Source organism: Pagrus pagrus, assembly GCF_965226575.1.
Source record: "Pagrus pagrus genome assembly, chromosome: 6".
NCBI classification, from domain to species: domain Eukaryota; kingdom Metazoa; phylum Chordata; class Actinopteri; order Spariformes; family Sparidae; genus Pagrus; species Pagrus pagrus.
The window spans coordinates 21677280-21691964 of record NC_140190.1 but is presented as its reverse complement, the minus strand read 5'-3'; the positions used below and the strand labels follow the sequence as shown (position 1 = coordinate 21691964).

Here is a 14685-nt window from a genome sequence, read left to right as displayed (position 1 = left end):
CCTTAATGTTCAAATATAGAGATATATATAGTCTCTGAAGTGAACCCCTCTACCAGGCTGTGGTCTGCCACTGGGACAGTCATTACAAACTTATGTCATTTGTCCCAATGTTGTTCAGACCCACATGACTTTATTCTAATTTCTAGAAGAGAACCCAAAGTTTCCAAAGATACCAGTTTTGTCAGAGTATTTTCGAGTCTTGTGTCTAAAATGATGCATAAGATATCTGGAATATTTGCAGTCTTATGTTGCTTTTGTTTCACTCATAACAGAAGTTAAATGAAGAGTTGGAACCATGGGGCGCATGGCGTCTGGGGGAGCATACGTCAGTCCGACGGCCCAGAAGTCCGACCGCCCATCTCTCCAATGGGCAGTCGGGCCAATGGGCCTATAAAAGTCGGATTAATGAGTAGTCGGAGAGATGGGCGGTCGGACTTTTGGGCCGTCGGACTGACGTACGCTCCCCGGAACGATGTTCTTCATGATGAGATGGTCTCAGTTTCCACTGCTTTCACTGCACTCAAAGCTCTATGTTTTCATCCGCAGGGAAAATAAATGTAGGGGCATTAAGGAGACCACATGTTCAATTAACGGGGATGATCTTATCCAAAAGCGTCCAGTTGACATTTGGGTGGTAGCTCACGTCGGGAACTCCAGCTGCACGTCATCCAGGACTTCTGTTGAGCTCCGGCACATAGGTACTGAAGGCTCCTCTCATTTCACTCAACAACATGTGAGATTAAAACACACCATTGTCCTTCCTGAGCAACAAGTTAACTAAGCACAAATTGACGGCCGTATCAGTTTTTACTGTAAAGATCCTACAAAAAGTAAACAAATGTAAAAAACATACATAAAATCATTTGCTTTTTCTCAACAGTTAAGCATAAAGTACCACAAAATATTACTATGTCCTGGTTAAAAAACAACCTCAGCTTGAGCTGGAAAGCAGCAGAGAAGTATCCAGCTTTAGCCGAAGTCCGGTTCCGACGACATGAGCGCCCGACAGATTCCTGGGAGACAGTAAGGCAAATTTCTTTCCCAAAAGTTTGAAGGTGTTTTTTCTTCACATTAATTTACATCTAAACTTTTATCGGTCTTGCTGTTGCAGAGAATGACAAATACCACATATGAGACCTCTAAATGTGAGTAGTGTCATTTTTTATATTTTTATAATTTAAATTTTTTTTAATGAAAAGTTAATTCAGCCTCGTTCTGTGTTTGCTGTATTCGTCCTGCGCTTCTTGGGTATCTGTTTCTGAGACACAGTCGAAGATCAGATCAATGTTTGAGTTTTAGCCCACTGATTTCAATCCTCATGGTTACGTTACTGCCAACCATTTTCTAACAAACACAATTAGTTTTTAGACTACTTTCCGTACTACTGTACTGTATTAGTTTTGCTCATGTGGACACAGAAGTGGCTGACCACTATATAGGGCTCCCATCAAAAGACCAAGACCAGCAGTGTGGTAGTCCACCACGTCTGACTTACCTGTCTGTGGCCCTTAGCTCCAAGCCCTTTTATTCCTGTTGAAGATGGTCAAACAAATAGTTTCATATACATTTTAAAAGGATGGGTACTGTACTCTTTTGGTATCCAAACTGGACAAAATATTGCATTTGCTATTGCAAGACTTATTTGTAGCTGTGCCCTATAGGTGTTGCTATATTCCAGTCCGCTCTCGCTCCCCGCTCTCGCTCCCAACACATCAAATATGGCAGCCTGGTCAATGGCCTCACGCATTCTAGGTTTGACGCTGTAGTTACCCCTCTACTGTCACTTCCTGAAGCACCTTCCTGGTGCACTAGTGTAAAGAGCAAGAAAAGTCAGAATTGGGGGGTGGTTGGGGTGGTTACAATTGACTTTCCCTCCAGAGACTGGGGTTCACATCCAGTTTTGTCTCGTGAGTAACGTACATAGGTCACTCAGGCTGTGTGACGTGATTTACAACTCTTACCTAAATGTTGTTATTTTAACACAAGTATGATCTTATCCTAAATCTAACCAATAGTGACCGTTTAAGGGTAATAACAGTCCAACATGTCATTATACTGTATGTGATCAGCAAGCTTTGATTTGAAAGTCAAATCGGACGTTGCATAAAATGTATTTTTGCAAACTTGAAAAACTTTTTTTAAATTTTACAGTAATGGTTAGAGACTCTCTCTCCACCCTCCTACACTCACATTACTGAGAGTGTAATTTATCTGTCAAAAAAGAGACAAAACGCAGTAAATAAAATGAAAAAATATTTTTTACTGAGATATTGTTTCATGATTTTTGTGGCCTCTATAATTGTGTTGCAAACATCTGTAAGTTTGACCTAATATGCACAAGTGAAGATTTATGCTGGCAGAACAGTGAATGTAGGATTGTTTGTACCCCAGTTCATTGTAATAGACGGGCAGGTGACCCAGTACATCACTGTGGCTTTGGTCTTATATATAATTGGAAAAACAAATTATCGCCAGCCTTATAGCAATAACTGACATGTCAAATTCATTTGTTGTCTTTTTTCTTTTTATCGGAACAGACTCGGTCATTGTTGTGAATCTGTTGAAGTTTACATCCTACCAGGTTCAGATCAGACAGCGGTCCAGTCAGGCCGGTAAACCCCTGTGGAGCGACTGGTCGCCAGTTGTGACGGTTCCTGCAGGTGACACCACAGATTTCATATTGTACTGGCACTTTGGACTTTAAATCCATAGTTCTGATTAAAATAATCAAAAAATAATAAATAAATAAAACCATCAGACACACAAAAGTAAGAGCTGCTCTAGACATAATGTAAAAGTCTGATTTATTTACAAACCTGAATCATTTAAATCACGTCAAATCCCCGCTGACTGATATCTGTAACTGATTCTCTCGTCTTAAAACTGTTGCTTCAGGTATGAGTAATGGACTGAAATCATTGACGCACACTGGATATCATAAATCCAAACTCTAATATGAAATATAACAACACCTGCCATTATTACTATTTCTGTTTTATTTTAGCAAAATGTGTACAGGTGCCTCTTTTGGAGATTTACTGAAATGTTTAAGATCTTTCCCACTCTCTTAATCACTTTTCTTTTGTTGTAAAGGTGAGACACAGAGGCTCAAACTAGGTTTAAAATTAGTCTTCTCACTAATATTTTGTGTTTTAAGTGCAGAGCTTGAACAAAAGCCTGAAGTCTCCATGACAACAACACTTCTAAACGGCACTCGAAAGGTGACTCTAACGTGGAAGGTAAGAAGAGAAAAAGAGGCCAAAACAGTCACACTTGTGGGTTTAAATTAGAGCATTTAAAAGTTGTTACTTTTCACCGACACGTACTGACTTTGTCCCATGTTGTATAATAATGTACTGTGCTTCACACAGACAGAACACAGATCAGACTCAGTGTACTGTATGTTCAGAAAATCAGTCATTACAATTACACATGAACTGGTGCCTGGATTGTATTGTGACGTGAAAAATTAGACCTTCTTCGCCCCTTGGGTTGCCTTTACAAGCCTGTGGATGATTTGTTGACTGCGGTAAAGCACTGTAATGCTTGGAGCCACCTGACATGAAACAGAAAAATTCATCAAATGTAACTGTTCTTTTTGTACAGTTATGGTTACAGACTGTCTCTCCACCTCCCTACACTTGTAGTGTAATCCGTTTGCCAAAAAGGGAGACATAAATATTATTTTTATTTTGTTTTTTTGCAAATTTTCTATAAATATTGCGATAATATCGTGAATCCTTTCGGCCATGACATGTGACAGCCCTGGTCCAAACAATGTGACTTCATGTACGTACTCGAGTCCCTCGTCTCAGTACATTAGTGTAGAAATGGGGCCCACATACATAAACTAAGTGATCGGTTTCCAGCAGAACACATTGAACCACAGAGAACATTTACATTTAAACTAAAAATCCTGGAGAGTGTTTCTAATACAGTCTATCATGTTAAATTCCTTATGTTCACAATAAAACAGACAAAGCTGTTCCATTAAATACAATATAAACTACAAATTGCTATATCACAAAATCTGGTGGGTATGAAAACAGACATTTTGACCTTTAACGTTCACTTTGTACCAGTAAACACACATTTTCGCTCAAGGTTTCCTTGTAGTTCTTGGAGTGTTTTTGTTGAACAGTCACTTGGCTGTAGAGGACAACAAGACTTTATATCTGAGTTCTGTAATGGTTTTAAACAGAACGTTATAATTTGCGCTTCAGGATCTGCTGTCAACACAGATCTCAAAAGGTCAGAGGTGCATGATTTCTCACTGTTTCACGGTTGTAACGGTTTCTTGTTGAAATCTAATAAAATATACATCTTCTACAACTAACAATACCACAGTTAATTCAAATGTAAAAAAGCAGGCATGCTCACCGCTGCTACACACTGCTAAAACATCGTCTTAAACAATTTGTTTAATCATAACACAAGAAAATCACTAAGACCTACAGGTGAGTTTGAATAACATGTGATATGTCTTCCAGTATGCCCAATTGTGCAACCAGTTAATGAGAATTTTGTACTTTGGTTCAAATAATTTTATGAGAAAAATAGAAGGCGAGGCAGGTTGTTTCATTCATGGATGATTTTCATTTGGTTCAGTTTGCTATCTTTGTCTGTACTGGGCTCTTTCTGCTCTTCAGCCGATGCCACATGCAGCAGCAGTCACTGGAGTGACGTACAACGTGATGGACACACAGTCGTCTCAGAAATGTCCCTGTGAGAGAAAGAGACCTGACATCAAATCGAGTGAACACCAAACTTATGTCTCGTACTCTGCCGTCAACATCTCTGTTATCGCCATGAACGCAGCAGGGTCTTCTCCTCCAGCAATCATTCAAATACCGGCCCAACCTGCTGCAGATTTAAAAAGTATGTGTGTGCCTGCGTGTGTGTGTGTGTGTGTCTGTGTGTACATATGTGTACTAATCCTTAAGTAGACTATAAAGACTGTTATTTCTTCCCCCCTTGGCAGGTTGTGACGAAACGGTGATAAAGAAAAAAATAAAAAAGAAAACTTGCTTTGAGTTTTATGAGCTTCAAGACGGAGATTCAAGGCCAGAAAATATTATCACAGTAACAGCAGACAAGAAGAAAAATAGACAGTGTAAGTTTTTGTCTGTTTTACCACACAACCTCATGTCTGCTCTACAGAGAGAAAAAATAGTCCCTGACCTAATTTTAACCAGCTTTATCTGATGGTTTTAAGACAGGTGCAAAACATTATTTCCAGTATTACAAAGATGATAAAATGGGTCACAATGCAGACCAGACGTCTGTGGAAATTCCACTGCTTTTCAGTTGTTTGTGTCATTTACTCTGGTTCATGTACTGTTATGACTATTTTCTGTGCGATACAAAATTATAAATCAATTTGATTCTCTTTCTGTTTCTCTTACAGCCGTTAAGGAATTTGTTCGCTACCTTTACTTTGAGCACATATGTGAAAAAGGGAAACCACGGACAATTGAAATGTGCCTCGTTTATAAAAAACAGGGTGGTAAGTGCCTTTAAAGTGACATTATGTAACTTTTTTTTAACTTTAAAATAACAGCTTCAAAATCATGTTGATGGTACAGTGTCTTGTAACAGGGTGAATGGTGTCTCTGTCTCAGCCCCTCGGTCCCCCCATCACTTGTTTCTGCACTATGTAACTTCAGTGAGAGGGCAGAATCACAGTGTTACATACGTGTTAACTTCAACATACAAGTTGTCAACACATTGTTTTGTATTGTAGCATCTACACTACGTCTGAGGAGTTGTTTCAGACCTGGGATTCGTATTTACGACAGTGGTGACAGTGCCTTGGTGCCTTGATTTAAATGGGATTTTAACATATTAAGACAAACAGGTCATCATAATTACAAAACTCTCAACTTAGGCTGCTAACAGGAAGTGGAGCAACACATGGCTACTTGTTGTACAAAGTAGCTTAAAGTCATACTGAAAAAAAAACAGTGAAAACACGAAACAGCGACAAAAGCTGCATCTGAAGCAAGCTGTGAGGCTGAGTGGGTAACTGGGGTTTTCTAACACATTATTAAACTGTTCACTTAGCGTACTCTTTGTTTGCTGTCGCTGTTTGGCTAGGTTTAGATCCTTTGAAAGGATAGCTTCTACCATGTGCATATTTTTAACACCAACACGACGATATCAGATCGTGCCACTGAACATCAGGGTCACTTCAGTTTGTCTCTTCAAACTGTAGAAGACAAACTGTTTTAACCAAATTTGTTTGTTTTTTTCTTCTTCAGCTCCACGTATAATACCTCAGGACTTCACTGCTTCCTATGAAACACACAATTCTGTCGACCTGTCATGGAAAGCGATTCCCCTTGCAGACCAGCAAGGTTTCCTCACACACTACAGCCTCTGCAGCGTGAAAATTATTTCACCGGAGGCGCAGAAAGGTGTGAAGTCACTTTAGCAGTTTGCAAAAGAACTAATGCACAAAACATGTTTGATTTAATGTGCAATTAAACATAACTGTGACGACAACTTTCTCTGATCTCATCTCTAATCAGAGTGCCGTAACATATCAGCCTCCCTGATAAACTACCATCTGGAAAACTTGTCACCAGGATCGAAATACAGCTTCAGCCTGGCAGCAGTGACACAAGCCGGAGAAGGACCGAATGCTGAAACAGCTATCAACACACTGCCGGAGAAGCCTGTGAATGGTATCAGACTTACAGAAGCAGCTCGTAGCCTTAAAAACAAATCAACAGAGCAGTTTTCCACATTTGGAAGCTAACACATTTTTCCTGTCTTCCTCTTTTTCCTTGAAATTAGTGCTTTGGAGCCTCAGCTTACTGTTGGTGTTCTTTTTCATCTCCACAACGTGCACCTGTATCTTGAAGAGGTAGGTGACCCCCACTGTAAATACTCTGAATGTCATGGCTGATGCAAGCAGGATGACAGTGGAAGGGGCCCAAATGAGGACTTGAGAGGCAGAGCAAAACAACAAAGACACAGAGGGCTTACAGGATTGTGAGGCTAGACCAGACACATGGCCGAACACAGGCAAAGAAATTAGCACAAATCAAAAGTCCAAGAAACCAATAAAAGGTCAAACATCCAGGGTAACCGATCCAAGTCCAGGTAACATCTGCAGAGTAGATGAGAAGAGGGTGCTGGTGTGTGGATGGGTCAGAGGGACAGTGAGGCTACATGCAGAGTTAATGAGGATTTAAAGGATAAGTTCACCCAAAAATGAAACTTGAAACAGTCATTATCCCCCCTCCCTCATCCTGAAGTTTTGCAGTCAACAAATGTTTTTGGAGCTTCACAGCAAAACAGTGTTGCAGCATTCTCCTAAATGACTGAAGTAGATGGGGACTTGTTTTAAAATCTATTAAACAACTAGATCTTCCAGAAATGTTTTGTGGACTTCGAAACTTCACTTGACTTTCCATCGACGTGGGGGTGAATAGATAATGTCTGAATATGAATTTTTAACTTATCCTTTAAATCTCACAGCCTACTTGTTGCTTTTATTCAGTTTTACAGATACATACGTCGCAGCTTGAATGAGATTGTCTTGTCTGTTTTATCTGCAATCATTTCAATCAGCTGTTCATCCTGCATGGCTCCTTTGTTAAGTTTACACTCTCTTCTTTTACCTAGAATCAAAAACAAGATCTTCCCTCCTGTGCCAACACCTGTTATTCCAAATTTCACCCCTTATCAAGCGGAGAGTCAGGTAAGACTTCACCACTGACTCATAGCTGTAAAGATAGTGTGAAGTTGTTGCTCTGTCTGAAACCTTTAGTCATTTAATGAACTCTCTGGGGGGATGTTTGGGGTTTCAACCTTTTTGTTAATGACTTGCACTCTTTTCACATTGATTTACAGTATAATAGAGCACAACTTTATTGTCCACAGTGGTACGAGTTTCTTTCACTTATCTTCCAGCTTGTCAGTAAGTTAAAGCATAAAACATTCTGGAGAGCATAAAACACTAGAGTGGGTAAAGGAGGGAGTTTGCTGGCAACTTTTGATTTACTCATCCCTCTCCTACGCACCTGTCTTATGACAAAGATGTTTGAATTGTCTTTTGTTTTGATAAAAAAAATAAATCTCTACAATCTCAAGATTTTAGTTCTAAGTTAAAATGTACAATTTCAGAGGACGAAGCTTAACACCTGTGCAGGATCACAGCAAACAAACAATAGGTGTTTCAGAGACTGAGACAAATTTGAAAGATTTGACTCAGCTCGCTCCGGAAGATTATCATATTTTCACTATTTTATGCCATAAAGCTTTCATCAGATTTCCCTCCATATCCAACCTGGTGGCTCAACATTATCAAATCCAGTCCAGAGACCAGAAGAGGCAAACATCTTCATCTTCACATCAGTCGTACAGCAATGATTTATTTATGTCTAAATGATTCTTAGTGCACCTCAAACAGCAGAGAGATTATAGAAATGAAAGATGCGGATGTTTTCTTTTCTAGGGAAGTAGATGAAATGGAGGAAAGTCCCCAGTGAATCTGCAGAAAGACGATGTGAGAAAACCACAAACGTTTGATTTAACCACAAAGCAGAACAAGTATTCTTGGAGTGGCATGAAGACCTCATATATATTCACTATAATATGCTGATTTAAAAAATCAATATTTACTTGGGAAGCCACTAAATAATGAGTAAAGCATCAAATAAAAATATGCAAAGGTGGCATCAGAAATATCTGATTTTCAGACATTTTTCATTGACAATAGGCCATCACTCCAAAAATGTGGCCACAACAGACCATTAAATAGTTTTTAATGCGTTATTTTTAAAATGAGTCTAAATTAATTAATTAATTAAAGCGTCTCCTCCAACTTCACGGTTTTTCCCATAATAGTCATCACCAGGTTATTAATAACACTGAATGTTGTGGAAAGTTTGAGTGAATGTGTTACTTTTCAGTGACTGTCCCTTATAACCCCTCAATGTTTCCAAATGTGATCAGTAATTACATCAGTGTGAGCTTTCTTTAAGACCAATTGCATGATGCAAGTGGACAGTGGATACATTTTTAAAAACATTTCACTGGACCTGAAGAAAACTAAAGGTATTATGGATGATAATATCATAATTAGAACAAGTCTACAGGCTTGGTAAGCGATTAGGAAGCTAGAAGGCCGTTCATAAACACTGTCTTCCTTGGCTCCTACACACCGCAACATAGACATTGCCCCAGCTTGCTTGGATGGAGGATTTAAGATACGGGAGGATAGGGGGCATTTATTTTATCCGAGACTGATGCTTACATTTGAATAACTCTGCTTATGTGGAGATGCATCCATATTGAGGAATACTGGCGCAAAATTGTTAATAGGCTTAGCCTGATTTTTGGTGCCAAGGTTGGTGATGAACCTCAAGTCATGATTCTTGCTTTGCCCAGTCCTCACATTAAAGGATCCTATCAAAGAAGACTATTTATTATACTTACATTTGCTGCCCGGGAAAATATTTTATTCAGGTGGATCGATAATACGCCACCTACAATTGCTTGCTGGCACAAACTGATGTTTGAGATGATACCAATGGAATATCTAACATACAGATTTAAATGCAAAATGGATGAAAAGCGGTTATCTGATATTTTTGGGTTGTGAGGTGTCACTCTCTGCTGTAATGGGACTGAACTTTTCCCTATGTGCATGTATGTACATGGAGACTGTGATAATGTGGCCATTGTTGTTATTTGTTGTGTTGTAGTTGCTTGTGTTCATGTAGAAAATCATAATAAAGATATCTCGGGAAAAACAAACAAACTAAACTGCACGTCTACAGTGGACACACTCAGTGAGGAAGCTCTGTGGCAGATCTCCAGCCCAGGATGTCAAACTTTTTCAGCTTCATGGGAATAAACGGGACACTGCCTCCACGATCACACACACGTGAAAACAATGTATGCCTCCCGTTCACTTCCACACATTGCACCCGAAGGGGCAAAAACAACCCATTCACATCCAGGGGCGAAGCAAATCCACATCTTGGCTTTGCACGGAGTTCGACTGGCTGAGGCTCAGCCACAACAGATAGCAACGATGTGTATGTGGTTCCTCAAAAGGACTACAACCTGCAAACTGAGATCTATGTGTGTCACATCCTGCACTGCCCACGTTCAGCGCCGGCAGGCAATTCTGATTTTTTTGACTGGCCTGCATTTATGTATGCGTGACTGCGGCCTTATTCAGACTTCCCTTTATAAATCAATTTCCATTTTCAGTGGGTGTCATTGTAATTCTTTCCTTCTGTTCAGTTTTTTGTTCTATTTTGTTCTAACCTCATTTGTTTTAACTTTTAAATACTTCTTTAACTATATATAGCAACCAAAAGGGACAGCAAGCTGTGAATATCACTGCACAATGCACTTTGTTCTCTGTTCATATGACAAGTTTGATATCTTCATAAATCTTACTTCCCTCTGCTAATGTGACCTACAACAGGAGATGCTGGAGAGAAAGGAGGAGGTTCATGAGCTGACGCTGCTCCAGCTGCATCCAGAGGGAAAGTCCGTCCCCGAGGACGCAGAGGAGACCACCATCCTCAGAGGAGACTGGGATGATGACACTGACGAGGACGTGGAGAACGAGAGGGGTGATTCAAGTCTGTCAGGAGGAACCAGCGATGAGTGTTTAGGTCCCGGCTCTACAGATCAGGCGCTGAAGAGATCCAAAGGAGGGGAAGTGACAGATCTGGAACAGCTGGATAACGAGATCGCCATGCTGATATACAGGAATGGTTTGGTCCTTGATGTGAAGGCAGAATCGCCTTGAAATGAATTTAACCGCTGCACAGCACAAAACTGAACTAACAAATCAAGGGCTGACGTATTTGTCAAGCGGCTACCATTGTGGCGGGAACATGAAGCCAACGTAGAGGCGTGAATGGCCACTTGAGGTTGGCTCCAAAAGTGAGTCAACCACAAGACAACATGATAAAATTAACAACTTTACACCCTGTTTACTTGTTTCTGTGTCTTTGTTTATAGCCTGGTACAAAAAACAATTTTAGTTTCTACAGCTAATTTTCCTGTTAATGACAACTATACGGAGGGTGCCTTTATACAACTCAGAGACTACCTCTATGTTTTATACAGTCTATGGTTCTAATATTTGTTTGTTTTTAAACATTGTTTGTATTTGTGATGCTGGATGAATAATCTTTTGATGAGGAACACATGGATTTTAATCTCCATGTTGAATTTTTGGTGCCATTTTTACACACGGTTGTGAAAGCAGGAGGTTTAATCTCTCAGTCTTTGTCAGTGTATGTTGTCAATAAACTGTATCGGTCTCAGTTCTTCCACATCTCTGGTCCAGACTGAAATATCTCAGCAACTGTTAAATGGATTGTTTTTGGTAAAATAAGCGTCACAGACGCGCAGAGCTGCAAGTGTCGCTGTAGACTCTTGGTCTTATCAACAGCTACATCTACATCAAACTCAATAAAATAGACAATAAAATGTCAGCCTTGGATTAAAAAGATTACACTTAATGTGTCCACATTAACTGATAAACCATCAGTTTTCTGTCAAGAGTCAGGCTTACTTTGGTCAGTGTAAAATGAAACCTCTGCAGAGACTGCAGAAATAAAGAACCAGCCTATGTGATGCCTGAGCAGCACAGCACAGCGTGAGCCTGTCAAGAGGTAAACATGTGACAGGAAGTGGTCGCAAAAAAACAATGACCTTAAAAAAAGGTGACTCATGCAAGGGGAACTGCTGGATTACTCATAACCAAAGAGACATCTGTGGTGTTTCGAGCTTCATTGTTCAAGTTGGAACAAGGTGTCGCTTGGTACAAAAGTGATGACTGACTTACGGCACTTTCCACCACACTGCACTTTAGTTTCTCAGCAGAAAAAAAGGTCTTTTTCCTGGTTCCTGTTTTGTATGGTGGCCTGCATGGGGAAAGTGAAATTGGTGAGAACTCTATTATCTTCCATAAAGTTTTATCTCTGACCACATCGAGATTCAAATCATCTGTGTGACCGCAGACTGCAGGTTAAGATCTGATAAACGTGATGTGCGGAGAAGAAGATACTATGAACAGATACTGTTCTGTCTGTGTGTATAGTGAGAGAATGTTTTTACAGGACATATGGACGTAAGTTTCCTGAGTTTATTTTATCAACATTTATCGGTATAGCTGTACTTACAGTAAAGGGGCAATAAGATGTGGCCAGAGTTTACGTTTAAAACATTCAAAAAATGAAACATCATCATCAGAGTGTGAAGAAACAACAAAACTCGCCCATGTATCCAGTCCAGTCTCATAATACCATTTTGTAGTGAAAGCCAGAAAGTCATTATCAAAATTGTTTATTAAAAGGGCTAAATTCAGCCTTAACAATGAGATTTGGACAAATGATTATTATTTTGTTTTCTTTCAGAGTATTTAACTTCAGAAAGTTTTCACATCATTTCAAGAAAATGATCCTTATCTGTCAGAAGCTGAACCTGAGAGGTCAGCCAACAGCATAAACCATTAACCACCACATTAAAATGTCCAAAAAAAGATTTTATTTACATTGTCATGTGTATTGTACAGTACGGTAGTTTGGGATGCATAATGCTTATACTACGCTTCATTTACTCATATATCTCAACATGAAGAAATTATAGCTCATGTCTGCTCCGTGTTGTCAGAAACCCCTGGATGAAGATGTTATAACTTCATACGTGGTTTTGAGGTTTAGTTTAACAGTGCTCTACCATAAAAGCAAACATGTCTGTCTCTCATGATCTACAGTAGTTTTATACAAACGACGAGTATTAATTAGAATTATCTTTGTCACACAAGACTTTGAGCTCTAAAGTACGGAAGCCCTAAAGGGCCACGCATTCATACATTTTATTTCCTCCATTTTCCCGTGATAACGAGTTAATTTCATTTGTTTCCTCGAGATCTCGAGTTATTATCTTGAAATAACAACTGCCGTTTTCCCGAGATAACGTGATCATTTTCTCGAGATCTTGAGATAACGATATAATTAATTTGAGATCTCGAGATAATGACTGTGATATGATAGGCCTGAGATTATGGAGACGCCCGGGACCTGGTAGCTGGTCAGCTATGTAGTTAATGACGACATCAGGTTCACTTAGATTGCGCCGCCGATATAGCTGAAGCCTTGCTAACCGTCTTTTTAGATTACGCACACTAATGTGTATATTATCTGTAATAGGAAGCCATAATGCTATTTCAGCCTGTGTCAGGCCTTGATTGAAAAGATATGTGATGATGCAGTGATTGATATGCTCCTGCTCCTCCGACATTGCTACACTGAATGATGTTTCCTGCAATGATTTAATATACTACACTATCGTTTTGTTTTCTCAAGATCTTGAGAAAATTATCCCGTTATCTCGGGAAAACAGCAGTTGTTATTTCGAGATAATAACTCAAGATCTCGAGTAAAAAAAAGGAAATTAACTCGTTATCACGGGAAAAAGGAGGAAATAAAATGTATGAATGAATGGAGCACATGAACATGAGCATGTTCGGGCTGTCGATATCAGATTTTCACTGCACGATTAATATTATTCCGATATCTATAGAAAACGTATTTTCTAAAAATGGCATCAGTCAAATTTATCTTTAACTTCAGGATGTGTTTTGTCTCTTTTTATGGCAAATAGATGACACTCAAAACATAAGGGAGAGTCTGTAACCATAACTGTCAAAAGAACAGCTACACTGAAGGATTAGTGAAAAGACAACCAGAAGAACTGATAAACAAACAGATCCAGGACTAAAATCTGTGCTGGATTAGTCATATTAGTCATATGAGGGGCAGCAGGAGGCAGAGCAGTCACCCACCAATTGGAAGGTTGGTGGTTCGATTCCTGGCCCCTGCAGTCCACATGTCAAAGTATCCTTGGGCAAGATACTGAACCCCAAATTGCTCCTGGTGGCTCTTCCATGGCTTTTCCATCAGTGTATGCATGCGTATGTATGGTTATCGTGTGTGTGTGAATTGTGTTGTCGCTAAGACTAGAAGTACAGTCCATTTATGGTCATTCATTTAATAATAATTCATACGATATTAACATACGTGTGTTACTGACACAATATAAATATATGAATTTTTTTAATATGATGGTCATGTTAATAGATCAAACTGACACAGTGTTGTTCCCTCTGCATCAATACACTGTAACACTTCAATGGTTCACTGTGTTTCATGTAGTAACACAGATTGTCCAACAGATGGCAGTATAGACGTTTCTGCTGATTTGTTTTATCTGAGGCAGAATTATTATTACTAATTATATAATTATTATTATTACAATCAGAATTTTTGGTTTTGAAAAAACTGTATCATAATCAGCAAGAGTGATGTCGTTCTGATATCAGGGGCTTCGAAAAAACACCTGTGACATCCCTGTATTCACTATGTAGTTTTGGAGAAGAAATATCAATGAGGTAACAATATAAACTCAGAAAGATTTGTCTTTTCCATAACTGACTAAACAAGCTGTTCTCAGAGAAAAATAAGGTCCTCAGAACAGTTTGAAGCTAGAAAGGTGGCAGGGTCCGCCAAATATAAGAAAAAAGCAAAAACAGTATGAAACTGTGTTGTCCTTTAAGGTCAGTTTGTTTATTCAGTTCATTCAGTCATGAAAACAAAGAGAGTTTGTTTATTTAGTTTGTTTAGGCATACAAATAATCCGTCA

General features: G+C 39.3%; 1 protein-coding gene across 1 annotated transcript; it reads left to right on the top strand.

Annotated features, from left to right (window-relative positions):
* Positions 1–295: 295 nt before the first annotated feature.
* il12rb1 (interleukin 12 receptor subunit beta 1) lies at positions 296–11279 on the top strand (the record flags this gene model as incomplete). The annotated part of the gene is made up of 14 exons (XM_084354150.1): positions 296–345; positions 547–698; positions 881–1023; positions 1112–1145; positions 2538–2660; positions 3163–3239; positions 4650–4878; positions 4982–5113; positions 5408–5506; positions 6261–6416; positions 6531–6686; positions 6799–6868; positions 7633–7708; positions 10451–11279. The coding sequence occupies 14 exons, from the start codon at positions 296–298 to the stop codon at positions 10778–10780; spliced, it is 1827 nt and encodes a 608-aa protein (XP_084210276.1). The 3' UTR covers positions 10781–11279.
* Between the last annotated feature and the right edge of the window lie 3406 nt (positions 11280–14685).